At 58.6% G+C, this 21238-nt stretch overlaps 4 protein-coding genes across 4 annotated transcripts in view; 2 read left to right on the top strand and 2 right to left on the bottom strand.

Annotated features, from left to right (window-relative positions):
- Positions 1-2196, top strand: part of ESPL1 (extra spindle pole bodies like 1, separase) — a 43196-nt gene extending 41000 nt beyond the window's left edge. The window contains exon 33 of the mRNA XM_085562741.1: positions 829-2196. Coding sequence (XP_085418867.1) covers positions 829-1030 — 202 coding nt within the window. The 3' untranslated portion in view covers positions 1031-2196. The remainder of the gene's footprint in view (positions 1-828) is intronic.
- Positions 2197-3254: 1058 nt separating this feature from the next.
- Positions 3255-7713, top strand: PFDN5 (prefoldin subunit 5). Its single transcript, XM_077790703.2, has 6 exons — positions 3255-3349; positions 4428-4530; positions 5716-5747; positions 5915-5989; positions 6480-6585; positions 7472-7713. Exons 1-6 carry the CDS (start codon positions 3278-3280, stop codon positions 7537-7539), a joined length of 456 nt encoding a protein of 151 aa, XP_077646829.1. The 5' UTR covers positions 3255-3277; the 3' UTR covers positions 7540-7713.
- Positions 7714-9402: 1689 nt separating this feature from the next.
- Positions 9403-15030, bottom strand: C1QL4 (complement C1q like 4). The gene is made up of 2 exons (XM_077788601.2): positions 14394-15030; positions 9403-10594 (listed from the first exon to the last, which is right to left on the bottom strand). The coding sequence occupies exons 1-2, from the start codon at positions 14907-14909 to the stop codon at positions 10415-10417; spliced, it is 696 nt and encodes a 231-aa protein (XP_077644727.1). The 5' UTR covers positions 14910-15030; the 3' UTR covers positions 9403-10414.
- A 369-nt stretch (positions 15031-15399) lies between these two features.
- Positions 15400-20047, bottom strand: LOC146765000 (uncharacterized). Its single transcript, XM_085562740.1, has 2 exons — positions 20032-20047; positions 15400-17156 (listed from the first exon to the last, which is right to left on the bottom strand). The coding sequence occupies exons 1-2, from the start codon at positions 20045-20047 to the stop codon at positions 16231-16233; spliced, it is 942 nt and encodes a 313-aa protein (XP_085418866.1). The 3' UTR covers positions 15400-16230.
- Between the last annotated feature and the right edge of the window lie 1191 nt (positions 20048-21238).

Raw genomic sequence — 21238 nt, 5'->3', positions numbered from 1 at the left:
CTGTATTTGGGGTCTCTCTCTTTGGGGTCTCTCTCTGTATTTGGGGTCTCTCTTTGGGGTCTCTCTTTTTTGGGGGTCTCTCTCTTGGGGGTCTCTAACCCCTTTGCTCCCCAGCCCGCTGGCGCTGGGGTCTCTCTTTGGGGTCTCTTTCTGTATTTGGGGTCTCTCTGTATTTGGGGTCTCTCTTTGGGGTCTCTCTTTGGGGTCTCTCTTTGGGGTCTCTCTTTGGGGTCTCTCTCTGGGGTCTCTCTTTGGGGTCTCTCTCTCTGGGGTCTCTCTTTGGGGTCTCTCTCTTTGGGGTCTCTCTTTGGGGTCTCTCTGTTTTGGGGTCTCTAACCCCTTTGCTCCCCAGGCCGCTGGCGCTGGGGTCTCTCTTTGGGGTCTCTCTTTGGAGTCTCTTTTTTGGGGTCTCTCTCTTTGGGGTCTCTCTTTGGGGTCTCTCTCTGTATTTGGGGTCTCTCTCTTTGGGGTCTCTCTCTTTGGGGTCTCTCTCTTTGGGGTCTCTTTTTGGGGGTCTCTCTCTTGGGGGTCTCTAACCCCTTTGCTCCCCAGCCCGCTGGCGCTGGGGTCTCTCTTTGGGGTCTCTCTGTTTTGGGGTCTCTTTTTGGGGTCTCTCTGTTTTTGGGGTCTCTAACCCCTTTGCTCCCCAGCCCGCTGGCGCTGGGCACGCTCTCTGTATTTGGGGTCTCTCTCTTTGGGGTCTCTTTTTGGGGGTCTCTCTGTTTTTGGGGGTCTCTAACCCCTTTGCTCCCCAGCCCGCTGGCGCTGGGGTCTCTCTTTTTTGGGGGTCTCTCTGTTTTTGGGGTCTCTAACCCCTTTGCTCCCCAGCCCGCTGGCGCTGGGCACGCTCTGGGACGTCACGGACCGGGACCTGGACCGGCTGGCGCGGGCGCTGCTGCGGGGGTGGCTGGGGGGCGGCCCCGGGACCCCCCTGCTGGCCCAGCTGGCCCAGGCCCGGGGCGCCCCCAGACTCAAATCCCTGATCGGGGCCGCGCCCGTGGCCTACGGGCTCCCGGTGCGCCTCCGCTGAGGGCTCCGGGGCTTTTGGGGTGTCCCCATTGTCAGGAGCGAGGGTTTGGGGTCCCTTTGATGCTTTTGGGGTCCCTTTAGCATCCTTGGGGTCCCTTTGGTGTTTTTAGGGTCCCTTTGGGGCTTTTGGGGTCCCTTTGACATCTTTGGGGTCCCCTTGGTGCTTTTGGGGTCCCTTTGACATCTTTGGGGTCCCCTTGGTGCTTTTGGGGTCCCTTTGGCATCTTTGGGGTCCCTTTGGTGCTTTTGGGGTCCCTTTGGGGCTTTTGGGGTCCCCCCATTGTCAGGAGCGAGGGTTTGGGGTCCCTTTGATGCTTTTGGGGTCCCTTTGGCATCTTTGGGGTCCCTTTGGGGCTTTTGGGGTCCCTTTGGCATCTTTGGGGTCCCTTTGGTGTTTTTAGGGTCCCTTTGGGGCTTTTGGGGTTCCTTTGGCATCTTTGGGGTCCCTTTGGTGCTTTTGGGGTCCCTTTGATGCTTTTGGGGTCCCTTTGGCATCTTTGGGGTCCCCTTGGTGCTTTTGGGGTCCCTTTTGTGCTTTTGGGGTCCCTTTGGTGTTTTGGGGGTCCTTTTGTCATCTTTGGGGTCCCTTTGGCATCTTTGGGGTCCCCCCATTGTCAGGAGCGAGGGTTTGGGGTCCCTTTTGGCATTTTTGGGGTCCCTTTGGGGTCCTTTTGTCATCTTTGGGGTCCCCCATTGTCTGGAGTGAAGTTTTGGGGTCCCTTTGGGGTCCCTTTGGTGCTTTTGGGGTCCCTTTGGCATTTTGGGGTCCCTTTGCTGGTTTTGGGGTCCTTTTGGTAATTTTGGGGTCCCCCCATTGGTTGGAGGGAGGATTTGGGTTCCCTTGGGGTCCCTTTGGCACTTTTGGGGTCCCTTTGGCGTTTTTGGGGTCCCTTTGGCACTTTTAGGGTCCCTTTGATGCTTTTGGAGTCCCTTCAGCATTTTTGGGGTCTCCCCATTACCTGATGTGAATTTTGGGGGGTCCCCGGTTGTTTTTGGGGTTCCCCCACCCCCTGGGGATTTTTGGGGTGTCTGAAGGGAAACGGGGGGGGGGGGTTGGGAGGGAGGAGTTGGATCAGTTTGGATTTTTTTGAAATTTTAACAAAATTTTGTACCAAAATTTGCTTTTATTCGCCCGTTTCGCAACAATAAAGCTGCTGCACCCCCAAATTCCTGCTGCACCCCCAAATTTCTGCTGAACCCCCCCCCCAAAAAAATCCCCATGAATCCCCCAAATTTCTCTTGGACCCTGAAATCTCCTGAAGGCCCAAAAAATTCCCCCTGAACCCCTCAAATTTCTCCTGGATGCCCCCAAATTTTTCCTGGACCCCCCCCAAATCTCTCATGAGCTCCCCAAATTTCTCCTGGACCCCCAAATTTATTCTGGAGCCCCAAATTTCTCCTGGATCCCCCAAAAAAATCCCTATGAAACCCCAAATCTCTCCTGAACTCCCCCAAAAAATCCCCCTGGAGCCCCAAATTTCTCCTGGTACCCCAAATCCCTCCTGGATCCCCCCAAAAATTCCCCCTGAACCCCCAAATTTCTCCTGAACTCCCCAAATCTCTCCTGGAGCCCCCCAGAAATTCCCCCTGAACCCCCCAAATCTCTACTGGAGCCCCAAATTTTCCCTGGAGCCCCAAAATCTCTTCTGAGCCCCCCAAAAAATCCCCCTGGATCCCCCCAAAAATTCCCCCTGAACCCCCTCAAATTTTTCCTAGTACCCCAAATCTCTTCTGAGCCCCCCAAAAAATCCTCCTGGAGCCCCAAATTTTCCCTGGACCCCCAAAATCTCTTCTGAGCCCCCCAAAAAATCCCCCTGAACCCCCAAATTTTCCCTGGAGCCCCCCCAAAAAATTCCACCCTAAACCCCCCCCCAAAACCTCCGCGCCGCCAGGGGGCGCTGTCTAGCCGGGTTCTCCGCGCCGCCAGGGGGCGCTGTGCTGGCGGGAGCGCCGCCAGGGGGCGCTGTTTTGGCGGGAAGGCCGCGGCTCCTCCGCGCCGCCAGGGGGCGCTGTTTTGGCGGGAAGGCCGCGGCTCCTCCGCGCCGCCAGGGGGCGCTGTGCTGGCGGGAGCGCCGCCAGGGGCGCTGTTTTGGCGGGAAGGCCGCGGCTCCTCCGCGCCGCCAGGGGGCGCTGTGCTGGCGGGAGCGCCGCCAGGGGGCGCTGTTTTGGCGGGAAGGCCGCGGCTCCTCCGCGCCGCCAGGGGGCGCTGTGCCGGCGGCCCGGCTGAGGGCGGCGCGGGCGGGCCAAGATGGCGCAGGCCGTGAGCGTGGCCGAGCTGGGGCTGCCGCAGCTGGAGCTGCTCAAAGGGCAGCTGGAGCAGGTTCAGAGGGCTCTGGGGGAGGCGTGGGGGTCGTGGGGAGGGGTCCCGTGGGGGGGGGAGGGTGGGGGTGGGCGCGGGTGGGGAAGGGGAAGGGGTGGGAGGGGTGTGGGGAGGGGCGTGAGGGGGTTTTAGGGGGTTCTGGGGGGTACTGGGGGGTTTTGGGGGGTTCTGAGGGGTACTGGGGGGTTCTGAGGGGTCCTGGGGGGCTTTTGGGGGTTCTGAGAGGATATCGGGGGGTTCTGAGGGGTCTCGGGGGGTCCTGGGGGCTCCTGAGGGGATTCTGGGGGGTCCTGGGGAGGGTCTGAGGGGATTTCGGGGGTCCTGAGGGGATCTCGAGGGGTTCTGGGGGCTCCTGAGGGGATTCTGGAGGGGTCTGAGGAAGTCCTGGGGGTTTTGAGGGGATTTCAGGAGGTCTTGAGGGATTTTCGGCGGGTTCTGGAGGGTCCTGAGGGGATTTTGGGGGGTCTGAGGGGGTCCTGATGGTCTTGAGGGATTTTGGGGGATCCTGGAGGGTCCTGAGGGGATTTTGGGGGGTCCTGAGGGGGTCCTGGGGAATTCTGAGGGGTTTTGGGGGGTCGTGAGGGGATCTCGGGGGATTCTGGGGGATCTTGAGGGGATTTTGGGGCGTCCTTGGAGGTCCTGAGGGGATTCTGGGGGGGTCTGAGGGGGTCCTGGTGGTCTTGAGGGATTTTGGGGGGTCCTGGAGGGTCCTGAGGGGATTTTGGGGAATTCTGAGGGATTTTTGGGGGTCCCAAGCCTGGGGATCACAATTTGGGCAGATCATGGGGGGCTGGAGGAGAATTTGGGGGTGTCTGGGGGGGCTCTGGGTGCCCCCTCCCACAATTTGGAGACCCTCGCAACAATTTGGGGACCCCCCCAAAAAATTTGAGGACCCCCCCAAAAAAAAAATCTCATTTCTTCCTCCTCATCCATTTAGGGTCTCATCCCTTGGACCCCCTCCCCTAAATTCCAACCCCGGGGGTCTCCCAACAATTTGGGGACCCCCACAACAACTCGGGGACCCCCACAACAATTCGGGGACCCCCCAAAATTTTGGGGATCCCCCCAAATCCCGCAGGAGGTGGAGTTCCTGTCCTCGTCCCTGGCGCAGCTCAAGGTGGTGCAGACCAAGTTCGTGGAGGCCAAGGAGTGCCTGAACGTCCTTCACAAGGGCAACGAGGGTGAGGGCACCCCAAAAACCCCAAATCCCCACGCCAGGGGGTCCCCCAAATCCCGGGGGGTCCCCAAAATCCGGAGGGGGGTCCCCAAAATCCTGGGGAGAGGTCCCCAGATCTGGATCCAGGGCGTCAAAATCCCACTTTGGGATGGGGAGTTGTGAATGCTGTGGGCTGGTCACGAATTTTGGGGGGTCCCCAAATCTTCAGGAGGGTCCCCAAATCTTCAGGAGGGTCTTCAAATCTTCTGGGGGGTCCCCAAAATCCCGGAGGGGGGTCCCCAAACCCCCACAGACCCTGGTGGGATTCTGGGGTTGGATTTTGGGATTGGATTTTGTGGTCGGATTTTGGGCTGGTTTGGGCTCAGATTTGGGGATTTTGGGCTGGTTTGGGTTCAGAAGTTGGGATTTTGGGCTGGTTTGGGCTCAGATTTGAGGATTTTGGGCTGCTTTGGGTTCAGAAGTTGGGATTTTGGGCTGGTTTGGGCTCAGATTTGGGGATTTTGGGCTGCTTTGGGCTCCGATTTGGGGATTTTGGGCTGGTTTGGGCTCCGATTTGGGGATTTTGGGCTGGTTTGGGTTCAGATGTTGGGATTTTGGGCTGGTTTGGGCTCAGATTTTGGGATTTTGGGCTGGTTTGGGCTCAGATTTGGGGATTTTGGGCTGATTTGGGCTCAGATTTTGGGATTTTGGGCTGCTTTGGGCTCAGATGTTGGGATTTTGGGCTGGTTTGGACTCAGATTTTGGGATTTTGGGCTGATTTGGGCTCAGATTTGGGGATTTTGGGCTGGTTTGGGCTCTGATTTGGGGATTTTGGGCTGGTTTGGGTTCAGATGTTGGGATTTTGGGCTGATTTGGGCTCAGATTTGGGGATTTTAGGCTGGTTTGGGCTCAGATTTGGGGATTTTGGGCTCCGATTTGGGGATTTTGGGCTGATTTGGGCTCAGATTTGGGGATTTTAGGCTGGTTTGGGCTCAGATTTGGGGATTTTGGGCTGGTTTGGACTCAGATTTGGGGATTTTGGGCTGGTTTGGACTCAGATTTTGGGATTTTGGGCTCAGATTTGGGGATTTTAGGCTGGTTTGGGCTCAGATGTGGGGATTTTGGGCTGGTTTGGGCTCAGATTTGGGGATTTTGGGCTCAGATTTGGGGATTTTGGGCTGCTTTTGCCACCCTGCTCCCCTTTCCTCAGGCAAGGACCTCCTTGTGCCGCTCACCAGCTCCGTATCCTTGTGCTCCTCCTGCTCCCCCAAACCCCTCTGGGGGGCTCCGAACCCCCCCAGACCCCCCTGAACCGGGCTCTGAACGCCCCCAAACCCCTGGGGGGGGTCGGGAGCCCCCCAAAACCCGTCCAGCCCCCCGTGGCCCCCCGTTTTCCATGACCCCCCCAGATGTACGTGCCGGGCAAGCTGCAGGACGTGCGCACGGTCCTGGTGGACGTCGGCACCGGCTACTACGTGGAGAAGGTGAGCAAGGGAAATTTGGGGAAATTTGGGGGGATTTGGGGGGCTGGGGACCCCCATTTCCACCCCTCCATCCCCTTTCCTCCCTCCTCCATTTGCCCACCCCCTTTCCAACCCCTCTTTCCCCACATTTTTCCCCATTTTCCCCTTTTTCAACCAAATTTTCCCCATTTCCCACCCCATTTTCCCCATTTGCATCCCAATTCCCCCATTTTCCCACTATTTTTCCCCAATTCCCCCATTTTCCCACTATTTTTCCCCAATTTCCCCATTTTCCCCCAATTTTTCTTTGGTTTTCCCATTCCCCCCCATTTTTCTCTATTTTCCCCAATTCTCCCAAATTTCCCCCCAATTTTCGCATTTTCTCCCATTTTTCCCAATTTTCCCCTATTCTCCCCTAATTTTCTCCATTTCCCCCAATTTTTTCCCCATTTTCATCCTATTTTTCCCCAACTTTTCCCAAATTTTCTCAATTTTTCCCGTTTTTCCCCAGTCTGCTGAGGACGCCCGGGCGTTTTTCAAGCGCAAAATCGAATTCCTGACGCGGCAGATGGAGAAAATCCAGCCGGCCCTGCAGGAGAAGCACGCCATGAAGCAGGGTGGGCACCCCAAAAATCCCCCCTGAGCCCCCAAAACCCCTCAGGGACCCCCCAAAACCCCTCAGGGACCCTCAAATCCTCTCTGAGCCTCCCAGAATCCTCCCTGACCCCCCAAAACCCCTCAGGGACCCCCCAAAACCCCCAGAGATCCCCCGCAAAATCCTCCCTGACCCCCCAAAATCCTCCCTGACCCCCCAAAACCCCTCAGGGACCCCCCAAAAATCCTCCCCGAGCCTCCAAAACTGCCCAGGGACCCCCCAAAATCTTCCCTGAGCCCCCAAAAATCCTCCCCGAGCCTCCAAAACTGCCCAGGGACCCCCCAAACCCCCTAAAACTGCCCAGGGACCCCCCAAATCCTCCCTGAGCCCCAAAACTGCCCAGGAACCCCCCCCCCAAAATTCTCCCTGAGCCCCCAAAACCCCTCAGGGACCCCCCAAATCCTCCCTGAGCCCCAAAACTGCCCAGGAAACCCCCGGGGTCCCCCCCCTTTCCCCCTCCCCATTTTTGGGGTTCCCTCCTGACCCCATTTCCCCCCCACCCCCCAACCCCTCTTGGTTTTGGGGTCCCCCTGACCCTTCCCTGGTTTTGGGGTCCCTCCCGTTTTCGGGGTGCCCCGTTTTTGGGGTTTCCCTTTCCCCTCCCCGTTTTTGGGGTGTCCCTTTCCCCTCCCCGTTTTTGGGGTGTCCCTTTCCCCTCCCCGTTTTTGGGGTTTCCCTTTCCCCTCCCCGTTTTTGGGGTGTCCCTGACGCGCTCCCGGGGCTTCTCCTCACGTCCCCCTGACCCCTCCCCGTTTTTGGGGTGCCTGTTTTCGGGGTGCCCCGGTTTCGGGGTGCCCGATTTGGGGGTCCCCCCGTTTTTGGGGTGTCCCTGACGCTGCCCCCCCCAGCCGTGCTGGAGATGCTGGCGCAGAAGCTGCAGGCGCTGACGGCGGCTCCGGGAGCAGCCAAGGCCTAACCCCCCCCCAAAAAATCCTGACATTTCGGGGTGCAGCCCCCCCAAAACTGCGCTGGGGATTTGGGGGTGCGGCCCCCCAAAAAAATCCGGGATTTGGGGGTGCAGCCCCCCCAAAATCCCGATCCGCCCCCTCTGTTTTGTAGCAGCCCTGGAATAAAGGAGAGACGGCTCCGAGGGGTCTGGGGGTTCTTGGGGGGGCCTGGGGACCCCCAAAATATGGGAGGGACACCAAAATATGGGGGGACCCCAAATTTGGGGGGGATACCCCAAAATATTGGGGGGGGGCCTGGAGACCCCCCAACCTCCCCCCGGCAGCCGCGTCCTTCCGGCAGCGGCCACGAGGTGGCGACAGCGACACGGACGGGAGGGGACAGAGGGGACAGGGATGGGATTGGGGACAGGGACAGAGGGGACAGGGACAGAGGGGACAGGGACAGGGACAAAGATGGGGACAGGGACGGGATTGGGGACAGGGACAGAGGGGACAGGGACAGGGACAAAGATGGGGACAGGGACGGGGACAGAGGGGACAGGGACAAAGATGGGGACAGGGGCAGAGGGGACAGGGACAAGGATGGGGACAGGATTGGGGACAGGGACAGAGGGGACAGGGACGGGGACAAAGATGGGGACAGGGACAGAGGGGACAGGGACAAGGATGGGGACAGGATTGGGGACAGGGACAGAGGGGACAGGGACGGGGACAAAGATGGGGACAGGGACAGAGGGGACAGGGACGGGGACAAAGATGGGGACAGGGACAGAGGGGACAGGGACAGAGGGGACAGGGACGGGATTGGGGACAAAGATGGGGACAGGGACAGAGGGGACAGGGACAGAGATGGGGACAGGGATGGGGACAGGGACAGGGACAAAGGGGACAGGGACAAAGATGGGGACAGGATTGGGGACAGGGACAGAGGGGACAGGGACAGAGGGGACAGGGATGGGGACAAAGATGGGGACAGGGACGGGATTGGGGACAAAGATGGGGACAGGATTGGGGACAGGATTGGGGACAGGATTGGGGACAGGGACAGGGACAGAGGGGACAGGGACAGAGGGGACAGGGATGGGGACAAAGATGGGGACAGGATTGGGGACAGGGACAGGAGGGGACAGGATTGGGAACAGGGATGAAAATGGGATGGGGACAAAGGGACAAGGACGGGGACAGGGTTGGGGACAGGGACAGGAGGGGACAGGATTGGGGATGGGGGACAGGAGGGGACGGGGATGGAAATGGGACGGGGACAGGGATGGGGGACAAAGGGACAAAGATGGGGACAGGAGGGGACGGGGACAGGTGTGAAAATGGGATGGGGACAGAGCCAAGGATGGGGGGACAAAGGGACGAGGAAGGGGACAGGGATGGGGACAGGAGGTGACAGGGCTGGGGATGAGGGTGGGGACAAGCTGGGGACAGGGCTGGTGGCACTTGGGGACAGGGCTGGTGGCACTTGGGGACAGGGCTGGTGGCACTTGGGGACAGGGCCGGGGGGTTCCTGTGTCCCACCCGGCTCAGGGCGGCGCTGCCACCCCCCCCCCCGGCAGCGGTGTCCCCACGGGGGTGGCATTGTCCCTGCACAGCCGGGGGGTGTCTGTCACTGTCACTGTCACTGTCACTGTCACCGCCGCTGTCACCGCCGCTGTCACTGCAGGGGGGAGGTGACAAGGCGTGACACTGCGGAGGTGACAAAAGCTGCGGGGACATCTCTGGCCAGCCTGGAGGTGCCACCAGCCGCCTGGCTGGCTGAACCTTGTGTCACCCCCGGGTCCCCTCCCCCGGCTGAACCTTGTGCCACCCCTGGGTCCCCTGTGTCCCCCCCTTGTCCCCTGTGTCACCCCCCGGCAGAGGCTGAGCCACCCCGATGCTTTTATTGGGGACAGACTGGAACAAACCGGGACAAACCGGGACAAACTGGGACAGACTGGGACAAACCGGGACAGACTGGCACAGACTGGGACAGACTGGGACACCGCGACCCCTCGGGGTGCTGCCGTGCGGGGCGGGTGTCGCGTGTCCGGTGTCACACTGGGGGCGGGGATGTCACCGCTGTCACCGGCGGTGGCGGGGCCGGGGGGTCCTGGGGGGGGTCCCGGGGAGGGTCCCGGGGGTGTCCCGGGGGTGTCTCGGTTCCAGGGGGGTCCCGGGGGTGTCTCGGTGGTCCCGGGGTCGCTCGGGGTCGATGCTGAAGCCGGAGCAGGGGCTGGGCTTGGGGCTCAGGCGGGGTCCCGGTTCCCGGTGGTCCCGGGGCTGTCCCGGTTCCAGGGAGGTTCTGGGGTGGTCCCGGGGCTGTCCCGGTGCCCCGGGGCTCAGTCGGGGTAGACGATGAAGCCGGAGAAGGGGCTGGATTTGGGGCTCAGGCGGGGTCCTGGTTCCAGGGAGGTTCTGGGGCGGTTCTGGCGGGGTCCCGGGGCCGTCCCGGTTCCCGGTGGGATCCCGGTGGTCCCGGTGGGATCCCGGTGGGATCCCGGTTCCCGGTGGGATCCCAGTGGTCCCGGGGCTGTCCCGGTGCCCCGGGGCTCAGTCGGGGTAGACGATGAAGCCGGAGAAGGGGCTGGATTTGGGGCTCAGGCGGGGTCCCGGGGTGGTTCTGGCGGGGTCTCGGGGCTGTCCCGGTTCCGGGGGCGGGTCCCGGTTCCCGGTGGGATCCCGGTGGGGTCCCGGTGGGATCCCGGTGCCCCGGGGCTCAGTCGGGGTAGACGATGAAGCCGGAGAAGGGGCTGGATTTGGGGCTCAGGCGGGGTCCCGGGGTGGTTCTGGCGGGGTCTCGGGGCTGTCCCGGTTCCGGGGGCGGGTCCCGGTTCCCGGTGGGATCCCGGTGGTCCCGGTGGTCCCGGTGGGATCCCGGTGGTCCCGGTGCCCCGGGGCTCAGTCGGGGTAGACGATGAAGCCGGAGAAGGTGCTGTACTTGTTGGTGTTGCCGCCGTGCACTTTGCCGCCGTCCAGGCGCACGCAGACCTCGTCGCCCACGTCCAGGTGCAGGATGGCGCTGTTGCTGGCGTAGTCGTAGTTCTGGTCCGCGTCCTGCGCGATGGCGCTGGCACGCACCTGGCACGGGGGGCACGGGGCTGGCACCACCTCACCTGGCACCCCGGCACACCTGGAACCCACCTCACCTGGCCCTGACACCGCCTGGCACGGGGGGCACGGGGCTGGCACCCAACACACCTGGAACCCACCGCACCCGGTACTGACACCGCCTGGCACACACCTGGCATGGGCACGGGGGTGGCACCACCTCACCTGGCACCCAACGCACCTGGCACCCACCTCACCTGGACCTGACACCGCCTGGCACGCACCTGGCACGGGCACGGACAGAGCTGGCACCTCACCTGGCACCCAACACACCTGGAACTGACACCACCTGGCACGGGGGGCACGGGGCTGGCACCCACCTCACCTGGCACCACCTCACCTGGAACCCGGCACACCTGGAACTGACACCGCCTGGCATGGGGGGCACGGGGCTGGCACCAGCTCACCTGGCACCCAACACACCTGGAACCCACCGCACCCGGTACTGACACCGCCTGGCACGCACCTGGCACGGGCACGGACAGGGGTGGCACCAGCTCACCTGGCACCCGGCACACCTGGCACCCACCTCACCTGGCACCGACACACCCTGTCACCAACCCCGCCTGGCACCCACCTCACCTGGCACCCACTGGCAGGGGCACAGGGCTGGCACCCCCCATCCCATCCCCCCAAAATTCCCATTTCCCCCCAAAACTCCCATTTCCCCATCCCATCCCCCCAGATTTCCCTTTTTTCCCCCCCCATTGTCCCCCAAATTCCCATTTTTCCCCCATTTCCTTCCCAAATTTCCATTTTCCCCCCATTTCCCCCACCAAATTCAAATTTTCCCCCCATTTTCCCCCCATTTCCCTCCATTTTTTCCCCAAAATTCTCATTTTCCCCCCCATTGTCCCCCAAATTCACATTTTCCCCATTTTTCCCCCCAAATTCCCATTTCCCCCCCCAAATTCCCATTTTTCCCCCAATTCCCCCCAAAATTCCCATTTCCCCCCATTTCCCCAAAATTTTCCCCCCATTTTTTCCCCAAAATTTCCATTTCCCCCCCATTTTTCCCCCCATTTCCCTCTTTTTTTCCCCCAAAATTCCCATTTCCCCCCCCCATTTTCCCCAAATTTTCCCCCCATTTTTTCCCCAAAATTCCCATTTTTCCCCCCAAATTCCCATTTTCCCCTCCCTTTCCCCTCGGGGGGGTCGCTGGCCGCGAGCCCGGAGCCCCCCGGGACCAGCCCGGGTCAGTCTCGCTTTGGTTTTCCCGGTTTGTTTTTTTTTTTTTTTTTTTTTTTGGGAATAAATGGATGGAAAAATCCGGGATGAGCGAACAAAGGGAGCGGGGGGGGCACAGCCCTTGTGCCTCCCCTGGGATGGGAAAAATGATGGAATTTGGGGGGGGAATGATGGAATTTGTGAGGGAAATTATGGAATTTTGGGGGGGAAATTATGGAATTTGGGGCAGGATTTGGGGGGAATGGGATGTAGGGATGGGAAAATAGGGAATGGGGGAAATAATGGAATTTTGGGCAGGATTGGATGGAGGAAATGGGAAATAGGGAATTTGGGGGAAATAATGGGAATTTTGGGCAGGATTAGGTGTGGGAAATGGGATATGGGAGTGGGAAAATAGGGAATGGGGGAAATAATGGGAATTTGGGCAGGATTAGGTGTGGGAAATGGGAAATAGGGAATTTGGGGGGAAATAATGGGAATTTGGGCAGGATTAGGTGTGGGAAATGGGAAATAGGGAATTTGGGGGGAAATAATGGGAATTTGGGCAGGATTAGGTGTGGGTAATGGGATCTGAGGAATCAGGAATGGGGGAAATAATGGGAATTTTGGGCAGGATTGGATGGGGGAAATGGGACATGGGGATAGGAAATAGGGATTGGGGAAATAATGGGAATTTTGGGCAGGATTGGATGGGGGAAATGGGACGTGGGGATAGGAAATAGGGATTGGGGAAATAATGGGAATTTTGGGCAGGATTGGATGGGGGAAATGGGATCTGGGGATAGGAAATAGGGATTGGGGAAATAATGGGAATTTTGGGCAGGATTGGATGGGGGAAATGGGACGTGGGGACTGGGCAGGGTGGAGGGACAGGGGATGGAAAATCAGGGATGGGGGGAGCAGGATGGGAATTTGGGGATTTGGGATGGGAATTTGGGGATTTGGGATGGGGAAATGGGATGGGAATTTGGGGATTTGGGATGGGGAAATGGGATGTGGGGATTTGGGATGGGGAAATGGGATGTGGGGATTTGGGATGGAGCAGAACCGAGGATGGGAAATCAGGAACGGATCGAACCCGGATGAGAATCTGAAATCACCCAAAGCCAAACAGGGAAACCACGGTGGGCCAAAACTGCAACCCCGAGGCGGCTGAAAAATCCGGGACTGAAAACCGGGTGTAAAAACCGGGATTAAAAACCGGGATTAAAAACCGGGGGGTGAAAACCGGGGTTAAAAACCGGGGTGTAAAAACCGGGATTAAAAACCGGGGGGTAAAAACCGGGATTAAAAACCGGGTGTAAAAACCGGGATTAAAAACCGGGGGGTGAAAACCGGGGTGTAAAAACCGGGATCAAAAACCGGGGGGTGAAAACCGGGGTTAAAAACCGGGGGGTGAAAACCAAGGGGTGAAAACCGAGGATGAAAATCGGGGGGTGAAAATCGGGAAAGAAACCGGGGCTGAAAACCGGGGGGTGAAACCAGGGGCTGGAAAGAGAGCGGTTAAAAACCGGAGATGAAAACCGGGGGGTGAAAACAAGAGGTGAAAACCGGGGAGTGAAAACAAGAGGTGAAAACCGGAGAGTAAAAACCGGGGAAGAAAACCGAGGGGTGAAAACCTGGGAGTGAAAATCGAGGGGTGAAAACCTGGGAGTGAAAACCGGGGGGTAAAAAAACAGGGGGGGTGAAAACCGGGGCTGAAAACAGGAGGTGAAAACCGGGGGGGGTGAAAACCGGGGCTAAACACCGGGGGATGCAAACCGGGGGGATGAAAACCGGGAATGCAAAACGGGCTGGGGGCTCGGGGGGTAAAAACCGGGGCTAAAACCTGGGGGGCTGCAAACCGGGGGCTGCAAACCGGGGCTGAAAATCGGGCTGGGAGCCTGGGCGGTGAAAACCGGGGCTTAAAAACCCGGGGGACTGAAAACCGGGGCTGCAAACCGGGCTGGGGGCTCGGGGGGTAAAAACCGGGGCTAAAACCTGGGGGGCTGCAAAGCGGGGGCTGCAAAGCGGGGGCTGCAAACCGGGGCTAAAAACCGGGGCTAAAAACGGGCTGGGAGCCTGGGCGGTGAAAACCGGGGCTTAAAAACCCGGGGGACTGAAAACCGGGGCTGCAAACCGGGCTGGGGGCTCGGGGGGCTGAAAACCGGAGCTAAAAACCCGGAGGGGCTGCAAACCGGGGCTAAAAGCCGGGGCTAAAAACCGGGGCTGCAAGCCGGGGCTAAAACCCGGGGGGCTGCAAACCGGGGCTAAAAACCGGGGGCTGAAAACCGGGGGCTGAAAACCGGGGCTAAAACCCGGGGCTAAAACCCGGGGGGCTAAAAACCGGGGCTAAAAACCGGGACTGCAAACCGGGGCTAAAAACCGGGGGCTGCAAACCGGGACTAAAACCCGGCGGGCTGCAAAGCCGGACTGCAAAGCCGGACTGCAAACCGGGGCTAAAACCCGGGGGGCTGCAAACCGGGGGGCTGCAAACCGGGACTGCAAACCGGGGCTAAAACCCGGCGGGCTGCAAAGCCGGACTGCAAAGCCGGACTGCAGAGCGCTGTGGCGGCTCGGGGGTCCCGCGGGCTCCCGTTACCTGCCCGTTCTTCATCAGGTCGGCCCACATGCTGGTGCCGTCCCCGCCGCGCATCAGGACGTGGTAGGTGAAGAAATAAATGCCGGGCAGCGGGCAGGTGAATTTGCCACTCGAGGGCTCGTAGTAGTTGCCCACGTTGGTCACCACGTCGTCGAAGCGCAGCACCTCGTAACCCTCGTGCGGTTTCCTCAAGCCGGCGTAAAAAGCGATTTTGGGGCTGTAGAAGGACGGGATGTACCCGCCCGGCCCCGGGCCCGGCGGGCCCGGCGGACCCGGCCGGCCCGGTTCTCCCGGGGGTCCCCGCGGGCCCGGCGGCCCCGGCGGCCCGCGGAGCCCGGAGCGGCCCTTGCGGCCCGGCTCGCCCTTGGCTCCCGGCAGGAACGGAGCGGCGGAGGCGGCGGGCGGCTCGGGGTACGGGTCGCAGACCATGCGGCAGCTGCCCAGCATCTCGTAGTGCGCGGCCGCCCTGGAGCCGTGCACCAGCAGCGGGATGGCCACGAGCAGCAGCAGCAGCATGGCCACGCCGATGGCCACGCCGGCCACCCGCCTGCCGCGGCTCAGCCCCGGCGCGGCCAGCGCCAGCAGCGCCCGCTCGCCCTTGGCGGCGATGGTGGCGAGCGGCGGCGGCGGCGAGAGGCCGCCCGGGGAGCCGGGGGGAGCAGGGGACGGGGACGGGGATGGGGATGGGGATGGGGATGGGGATGGGGATGGGGATGGGAATGGGATCAGGGATGGGAATGGGGCCGGGGGGAGCAGGGGACGGGGACGGGGAAGGGACGGGGATGGGGATGGGGATGGGGATGGGGATGGGAATGGGATCAGGGATGGGAATGGGGATGGGGATGGGGATGAGGATGGGATCAGGGATGGGAATGGGGCCGGGGGGAGCAGGGGACGGGGACGGGGAAGGGACGGGGAATGGGATCGGGGATGGGGAAAGGGATCAGGGATGGGAATGGGGCCGGGAATGGGATCAGGGATGGGAATGGGGCCGGGGTAAGCAGGGGACGGGGATGGGATCAGGGATGGGGAAAGGGACAGGGAATGGGATCAGGGATGGGAATGGGGCCGGGAATGGGATCAGGGATGGGGATGGGGCCGGGGGTGAGCAGGAGACGGGGATGGGGACGGGGATGGGGAAAGGGACAGGGATGGGGATGGGATCAGAGACAGGGAATGGGATCAGAGACAGGGAATGGGGCCGGGGGTGAGCAGGGGACGGGGAGGGCACCGGAACGGGGATGGGGATGGGGATGGGATCAGGGACAGAGAATGGGATCAGAGACGACAGGGAATGGAGCTGGGAATGGGATCAGGGATGGGGATGGGGCCGGGGGTGCGGAGGGCACGGGGACGGGGATGGGGATGGGAAAAGAGACAGGGATGGGGCTGGGAATGGGATCAGGGACAGGGATGGGGCTGGTAAAAGGGAATGGGGCTGGGAATGGAAACGGGATGGGGCTGGAGATGGAGGGGATGGGGATGGAAACGGGGATGGGAAAGGGAAAGGGAATGGGAATGGGATCAGGGACAGGGAATGGGAATGGGAAAGGGGATGGAGATGGGAAAAGGGATGGGGATGGGGGTGTGGTCGGGGAATGGGGCTGGGAATGGAGCTGGAGATGGGGACAGGGACAGGGACAGGGATGGGGACAGCGGCTGCAGCTGCGGGTGAAACCCAGAGAGGGGCCGGGGCCGGGAATGGGATCAGGAGCCGGGAATGGGATTGGGAATGGGATCAGGAGCCCAGAATGGGATCAGGAGCCCAGAATAGGATCGGGAGCTGGGATGAGCCCGGGAATGGGATCGGGAATGGGATCAGGAGCCCGGAATGAGATCAGGAGCCCGGAATGAGATCGGGAATGGGATCGGGAGCTGGGATGAGCCCGGGAATGGGATCAGGAGCCAGGAATGGGATCGGGAATGGGATCGGGAGCGGGGCCGGAGCTGCGGGCGGAGCCGGCGGCGGCACCGGCAGCGGGGCCGGGGCTGCGGCCGAGGACGGGACCGGCAGCGGCGCTGGCGGAGGGGACGGAGCCGGAGCCGGTGGTGCCGGAGGGGCGAGAGCGGCACCGGGAGCGCCGAGAGCGGCACCGGGAGCGCGGCCGGACACGGAGTCGGAGCGGAGCTCCTGCAGCAGCCAGGACCGGAGCCGGGGTGGGAGCCGGTGATGTAACCGGAGCCGGGATGGAGCCGCCAGGGAGCCGGAATCGGGATGGAACCGGCACCCGGGACGCCACTGGAATCGGGATGGAACCGGCACCGGGGACGCCGCCGGAATCGGGATGGAACCGGCACCGGAGTCTGGATGGAGCCGCCACCGAAGCCGGGAAGGAACCGGGAAGGAACCGCCACCTGAGCCGGTAAGGAGCCACGACCGGAGCCGGGATGGAGCCGGGAAAGAACGGGGAGAGAACCGGGATGGAGCCGGGAAAGAACGGGGAGAGAACCGGGATGGAGCCGCGATGGCCCCGCCGCGACGCGCGGGGCAACTTCTCCCCAAGTTCCCGTGAGCGACACGCGGGGAGCGGCACCCCCGGGATTGTCCCCCGGGATTGTCCCGGGATTGTCCCGGGATTGTCTCGGGATTGTCCCCCCCCAACACCGGGATTGTCCCCCCGGGATTGTGCCCCCGGGATTGTCCCCCGGGATTGTCCCCCGGGATTGTCCCCCGGGATTGTCCCCCCGGTTCCCCCGGGATTGTCCCGGGATTGTCCCCCCGGTTCCCCCGGGATTGTCCCGGGATTGTCCCGGACCCCCTCCCTCAATCCCGGACCCCCCCCCCCAATACCGGACCCCCCCCCCCAATACCGGACCCCCCAATCCGGCCCCCTCCCCCGGTGGTCGCGGTCCCCCCGGTACCTGCGGCCGGTGCCGCCGCCCGCCGCGAGCCCCGCTCCGCCCGACGGCCCCGGGCACGGCGGGGGCGGGGGCGGCCGGCGCGGGGGCGCGGCGGGTGTGCAAAGGGGGGAGTGTGCAAAGGGGGGAGTGTGCAAAGGGGGGAGTGTGCAAAGGGGGGGAGTGTGCAAACGGGGGGAGTGTGCAAAGGGGGGAGTGTGCAAAGGGGGGAGTGTGCAAAGGGGGGAGTGTGGAAAGGGGGGTGTGTGCAAACGGGGCTGAGGGTGCATGGGGAGTGTGCAGGTGTGAGTGTGCACAGGTGTGTGAGCTGTGAGTGTGAGCTCTGCATGTGATCCTGTGTGAGTGTGAGCTGTGAGTGTGAGCTCTGTGTGTGATCTCGTGTGTGTGTGATCCCGTGTGTGAGCTGTGAGTGTGAGCTCTGCGTGTGATCCTGTGTGTGTGTGATCCCGTGTGTGAGCTCTGTGTGTGTGTGAGCTCTGCGTGTGATCCTGTGTGTGTGTGATCCCGTGTGTGAGCTGTGAGTGTGAGCTCTGCGTGTGATCCTGTGTGTGTGTGATCCCGTGTGTGAGCTGTGAGTGTGAGCTCTGCGTGTGATCTCGTGTGTGTGTGATCCCGTGTGTGAGCTGTGAGTGTGAGCTCTGCGTGTGATCTCGTGTGTGTGTGATCCCGTGTGTGAGCTCTGTGTGTGTGAGCTCTGCGTGTGATCCTGTGTGAGTGTGAGCTGTGTGTGTGAGCTGTGACTGTGATGCCACGTGTGAGCTGTGAGTGTGAGCTCTGTGTGTGATCTGTGTGTGATCCTGTGAGTGATCCCGTGTGAGTGTGAGCTCTGTACACGTGTGTGATCCCGTGTGTGAGCTGTGAGTGTGAGCTCTGTGATCTCGTGTGTGTGATCCTGTGTGTGAGCTCTGTGTAAGTGTGAGCTCTGTGTGTGATCCTGTGACTGATCCCATGTGAGTGTGAGCTCTGTACACGTGTGTGATCCCGTGTGTGAGCTGTGAGTGTGAGCTCTGTGATCTCGTGTGTGTGATCCTGTGTGTGAGCTCTGTGTAAGTGTGAGCTCTGTGTGTGATCCCGTGTGAGTGTGAGCTCTGTACACGTGTGTGATCCCGTGTGAGCTGTGTGAGCTCTGTGTGTGATCTCGTGTGTGTGTGAGCTCTGTACACGTGTGTGATCCCGTGTGAGTGTGAGCTCTGTACACGTGTGTGAGCTCTGTACACGTGTGTGATCCCGTGTGTAAGCTCTGAGTGTGCTCACCCTGCGAGTTCCCCGCGGGCCCTTTTTGGGTGCAATCCCTGCACTTCCTGTTTATTTCCTGCACTTCCTGTCCATTCCCTGCACTTCCTGTTTATTTCCTGCACTTCCTGTTCATTATTTCCTGCACTTCCTGTTTAATTTCCCCACATTTCCTGCACTTCCTGTCCATTCCCTGCACTTCCTGTTCCTTATTTCCTGCACTTCCTGTTCATTCCCTGCACTTCTTGTTCATTATTTCCTGCACTTCCTGTTTATTTCCCCACATTTTCTGCACTTCCTGTGCATTTCCTGCACTTCCTGTCCATTTCCTGCACTTCCTGTTCATTCCCTGCACTTCCTGTTGATTTCCTGCATTTCCTGCGCATTTCCTGCACTTCCCAGTTACTCACATGCAAATTTTGGTGTTTTTTAGGAATTTTCTGGGGCTTTATTTCATCTTTCTCCGTTTCCACGTAATTTTTAATGAATTTTCTGTTTTTCGTTAAATTTCCGTGTTTTCCGCGTGTTTTTCCGTGTTTTCTGCGGCTTTTTGATGCGTTTCCTGTGGTTTTAATCATTCTCTGCATTTTTCACGCGCTCTTGATTGAATTTTCTGTGTTTCCCTGCATTTTTACCCATTCCTAAATTTCCCAATTTTTTGAACCCATTCCTATATTTTCCATTCATTTTTGTACCAATTTCCTATTTTTCCCACCCATTTTTACCCATTTCTGTTTCCCATGTACATTTTTACCCAAATTCTGTATTTATTTTTATTTTTTTACCCATTTTCTATTTCCCCACCCATTTTTACCCATTTCTATGTTTCCCATGTACATTTTTACCCAAATTCTGTATTTATTTTTATTTTTTTACCCATTTTCTATTTTCCCCACCCATTTTTACCCATTTCTATGTTTCCCATGTATATTTTTACCCATTTTCTGTATTTATTTTTATTTTTTTACCCATTCTCTATTTTCCTATTACTTTTTTTACCCATTTCCTCTTTTCCCATATATATTTTTACCCATTTTCTAGTTTTCCCATGTTTTACCCAATTTCTTCTTATTTTTCATCCATTCTCTATTTCCCATTAATTTTTTACCCATTTTCTCTATTTCTTCTAATTTTTTTTCACTGATTTTCTGTCTTCCCCACCCATTTTTACCCATTTTCTCTATTTCCCATGTATATTTTTACCCATTTTCTGAATTTTTTCTTATTTTTTCAACCATTCTCTATTTCCCATTAATTTTTTACCCATTTTTTCTATTTCTTATTATTTCTTTACCTAGTTTCTATTTTTCCCATCCATTTTTTACCCATATTTTTATCCATTTTTACCCATATTTTCCCCATTTGTTCCCCATTTTTTTACTCATTTTTTACCTTTTTTTAACCCATTTTGTTACCTTTTTTACCCATATTTTTACCCATTGTTTACCCATTTTTTCCCTTTATTTCCCCATTTTTTCCCCATTTTCTACCCATATTTTTACCCATTTTTACCCATATTTTTACCCATTGTTTTACCCATTTTTACCGATTTTTTTACCCATTGTAACCCATTTTAATCCATATCTTTACCCATATTTTTACCCATATCTTTATCTATTTTTTACCCATATTTTTACCATTTTTACCCATATTTTCCCCATTTTTTACCCATATTTTTCCTATTTTTACACATTTTTTCCCCATTTTTTACCAATATTTTCCCCATTTTTACCCATATTTTTTCCCATATTTTGCCCATTTTTTACCCATTTTTCCCAATTTTTTCCCCCATATTTTTCCCATTTTTACCCATATTTTTCCCCATTTTCCCCCATTTTTCCCCATATTTTTTACAATTTTTTCCCCATATTTTTTCCCATTTTCCCCCCATTTTTTCCCCATATTTTTTCCCATTTTTCCCCCATATTTTTTCCCATTTTCCCCCCATTTTTCCCCATTTTTCCCCATTTTCCCCCCATTTTTCCCCATTTTTTCCCCATATTTTTCCCCATTTTCCCCCCATTTTTCCCCCATATTTTTTCCAATTTTTTCCCCATATTTTTCCCCATTTTCCCCCCATTTTTCCCCCATATTTTTTCCCGTTTTTCCCATTTTTTCCCCATTTCCCGTCCCCCGGGCCGATCCGTCGCCCCCGGGGGGTTGGGGACAGCGGTGACCCCGCCCCCCCCGAGCCACCCCGGCCTTAATTGGGGGATTAATTAGCGGGGAGGAGAAAGGGCAGCGCTAATTAGGGGGGTGGGGACGGGGGGGGGGGAGGGTCCCGGTTTTGTCGCTGTCCCCCGAGGGGGGGCTGGGGGTGGTGGCACCAGATTTGGGGGTTTGGGGACAATTTTGGGGTTCCTGATTTGGTGGCACCAGTTTTGGGGGGTTTGGGGACACTTTTGGGGTCCCAGATTTGGTGGCACCAGATTTGGGGGTTTGGGGACAATTTTGGGGTCCCAGATTTGGTGGCATCGGGGTTTGGGGATTTTGGGGACAGTTTTGGGGTCCCAGATTTGGTGGCACCAGATTTGGGGGTTTGGGGACAGTTTTGGGGTTCCTGATTTGGTGGCACTCGGGTTCAGTCCCATTTTTGGGGTCCCTGGGTTGGTGACATCGCAGATTTGGGGATTTTGGGGACAGTTTTGGTGTCCCTGGGTTGGTGGCACCAGATTTGGGGATTTTGGGGACAGTTTTGGTGTCCCTGGGTTGGTGGCACCAGATTTGGGGATTTTGGGGACAGTTTTGGTGTC

This window comes from Lonchura striata, chromosome 29 (assembly GCF_050655825.1).
Source record: "Lonchura striata isolate lonStrDom1 chromosome 29, ASM5065582v1, whole genome shotgun sequence".
NCBI classification, from domain to species: domain Eukaryota; kingdom Metazoa; phylum Chordata; class Aves; order Passeriformes; family Estrildidae; genus Lonchura; species Lonchura striata.
This window is presented reverse-complemented; position numbering and strand designations above follow the sequence as displayed.

Excerpts from the sequence above, each read along its gene's own strand:
- C1QL4 (XM_077788601.2), bottom strand. The coding sequence starts at position 14,909 with ATGCTGCTGCTGCTGCTCGTGGCCATCCCGCTGCTGGTGCACGGCTCC. Across the intron at positions 10,595-14,393 it reads ACCTGATGAAGAACGGGCAG|GTGCGTGCCAGCGCCATCGC; the intron begins GTAACGGGAGCC and ends CCCCCGTGCCAG.
- PFDN5 (XM_077790703.2), top strand. The coding sequence starts at position 3,278 with ATGGCGCAGGCCGTGAGCGTGGCCGAGCTGGGGCTGCCGCAGCTGGAG. Across the intron at positions 5,748-5,914 it reads TTGTGCCGCTCACCAGCTCC|ATGTACGTGCCGGGCAAGCT; the intron begins GTATCCTTGTGC and ends TGACCCCCCCAG. Across the intron at positions 5,990-6,479 it reads CCGGCTACTACGTGGAGAAG|TCTGCTGAGGACGCCCGGGC; the intron begins GTGAGCAAGGGA and ends GTTTTTCCCCAG.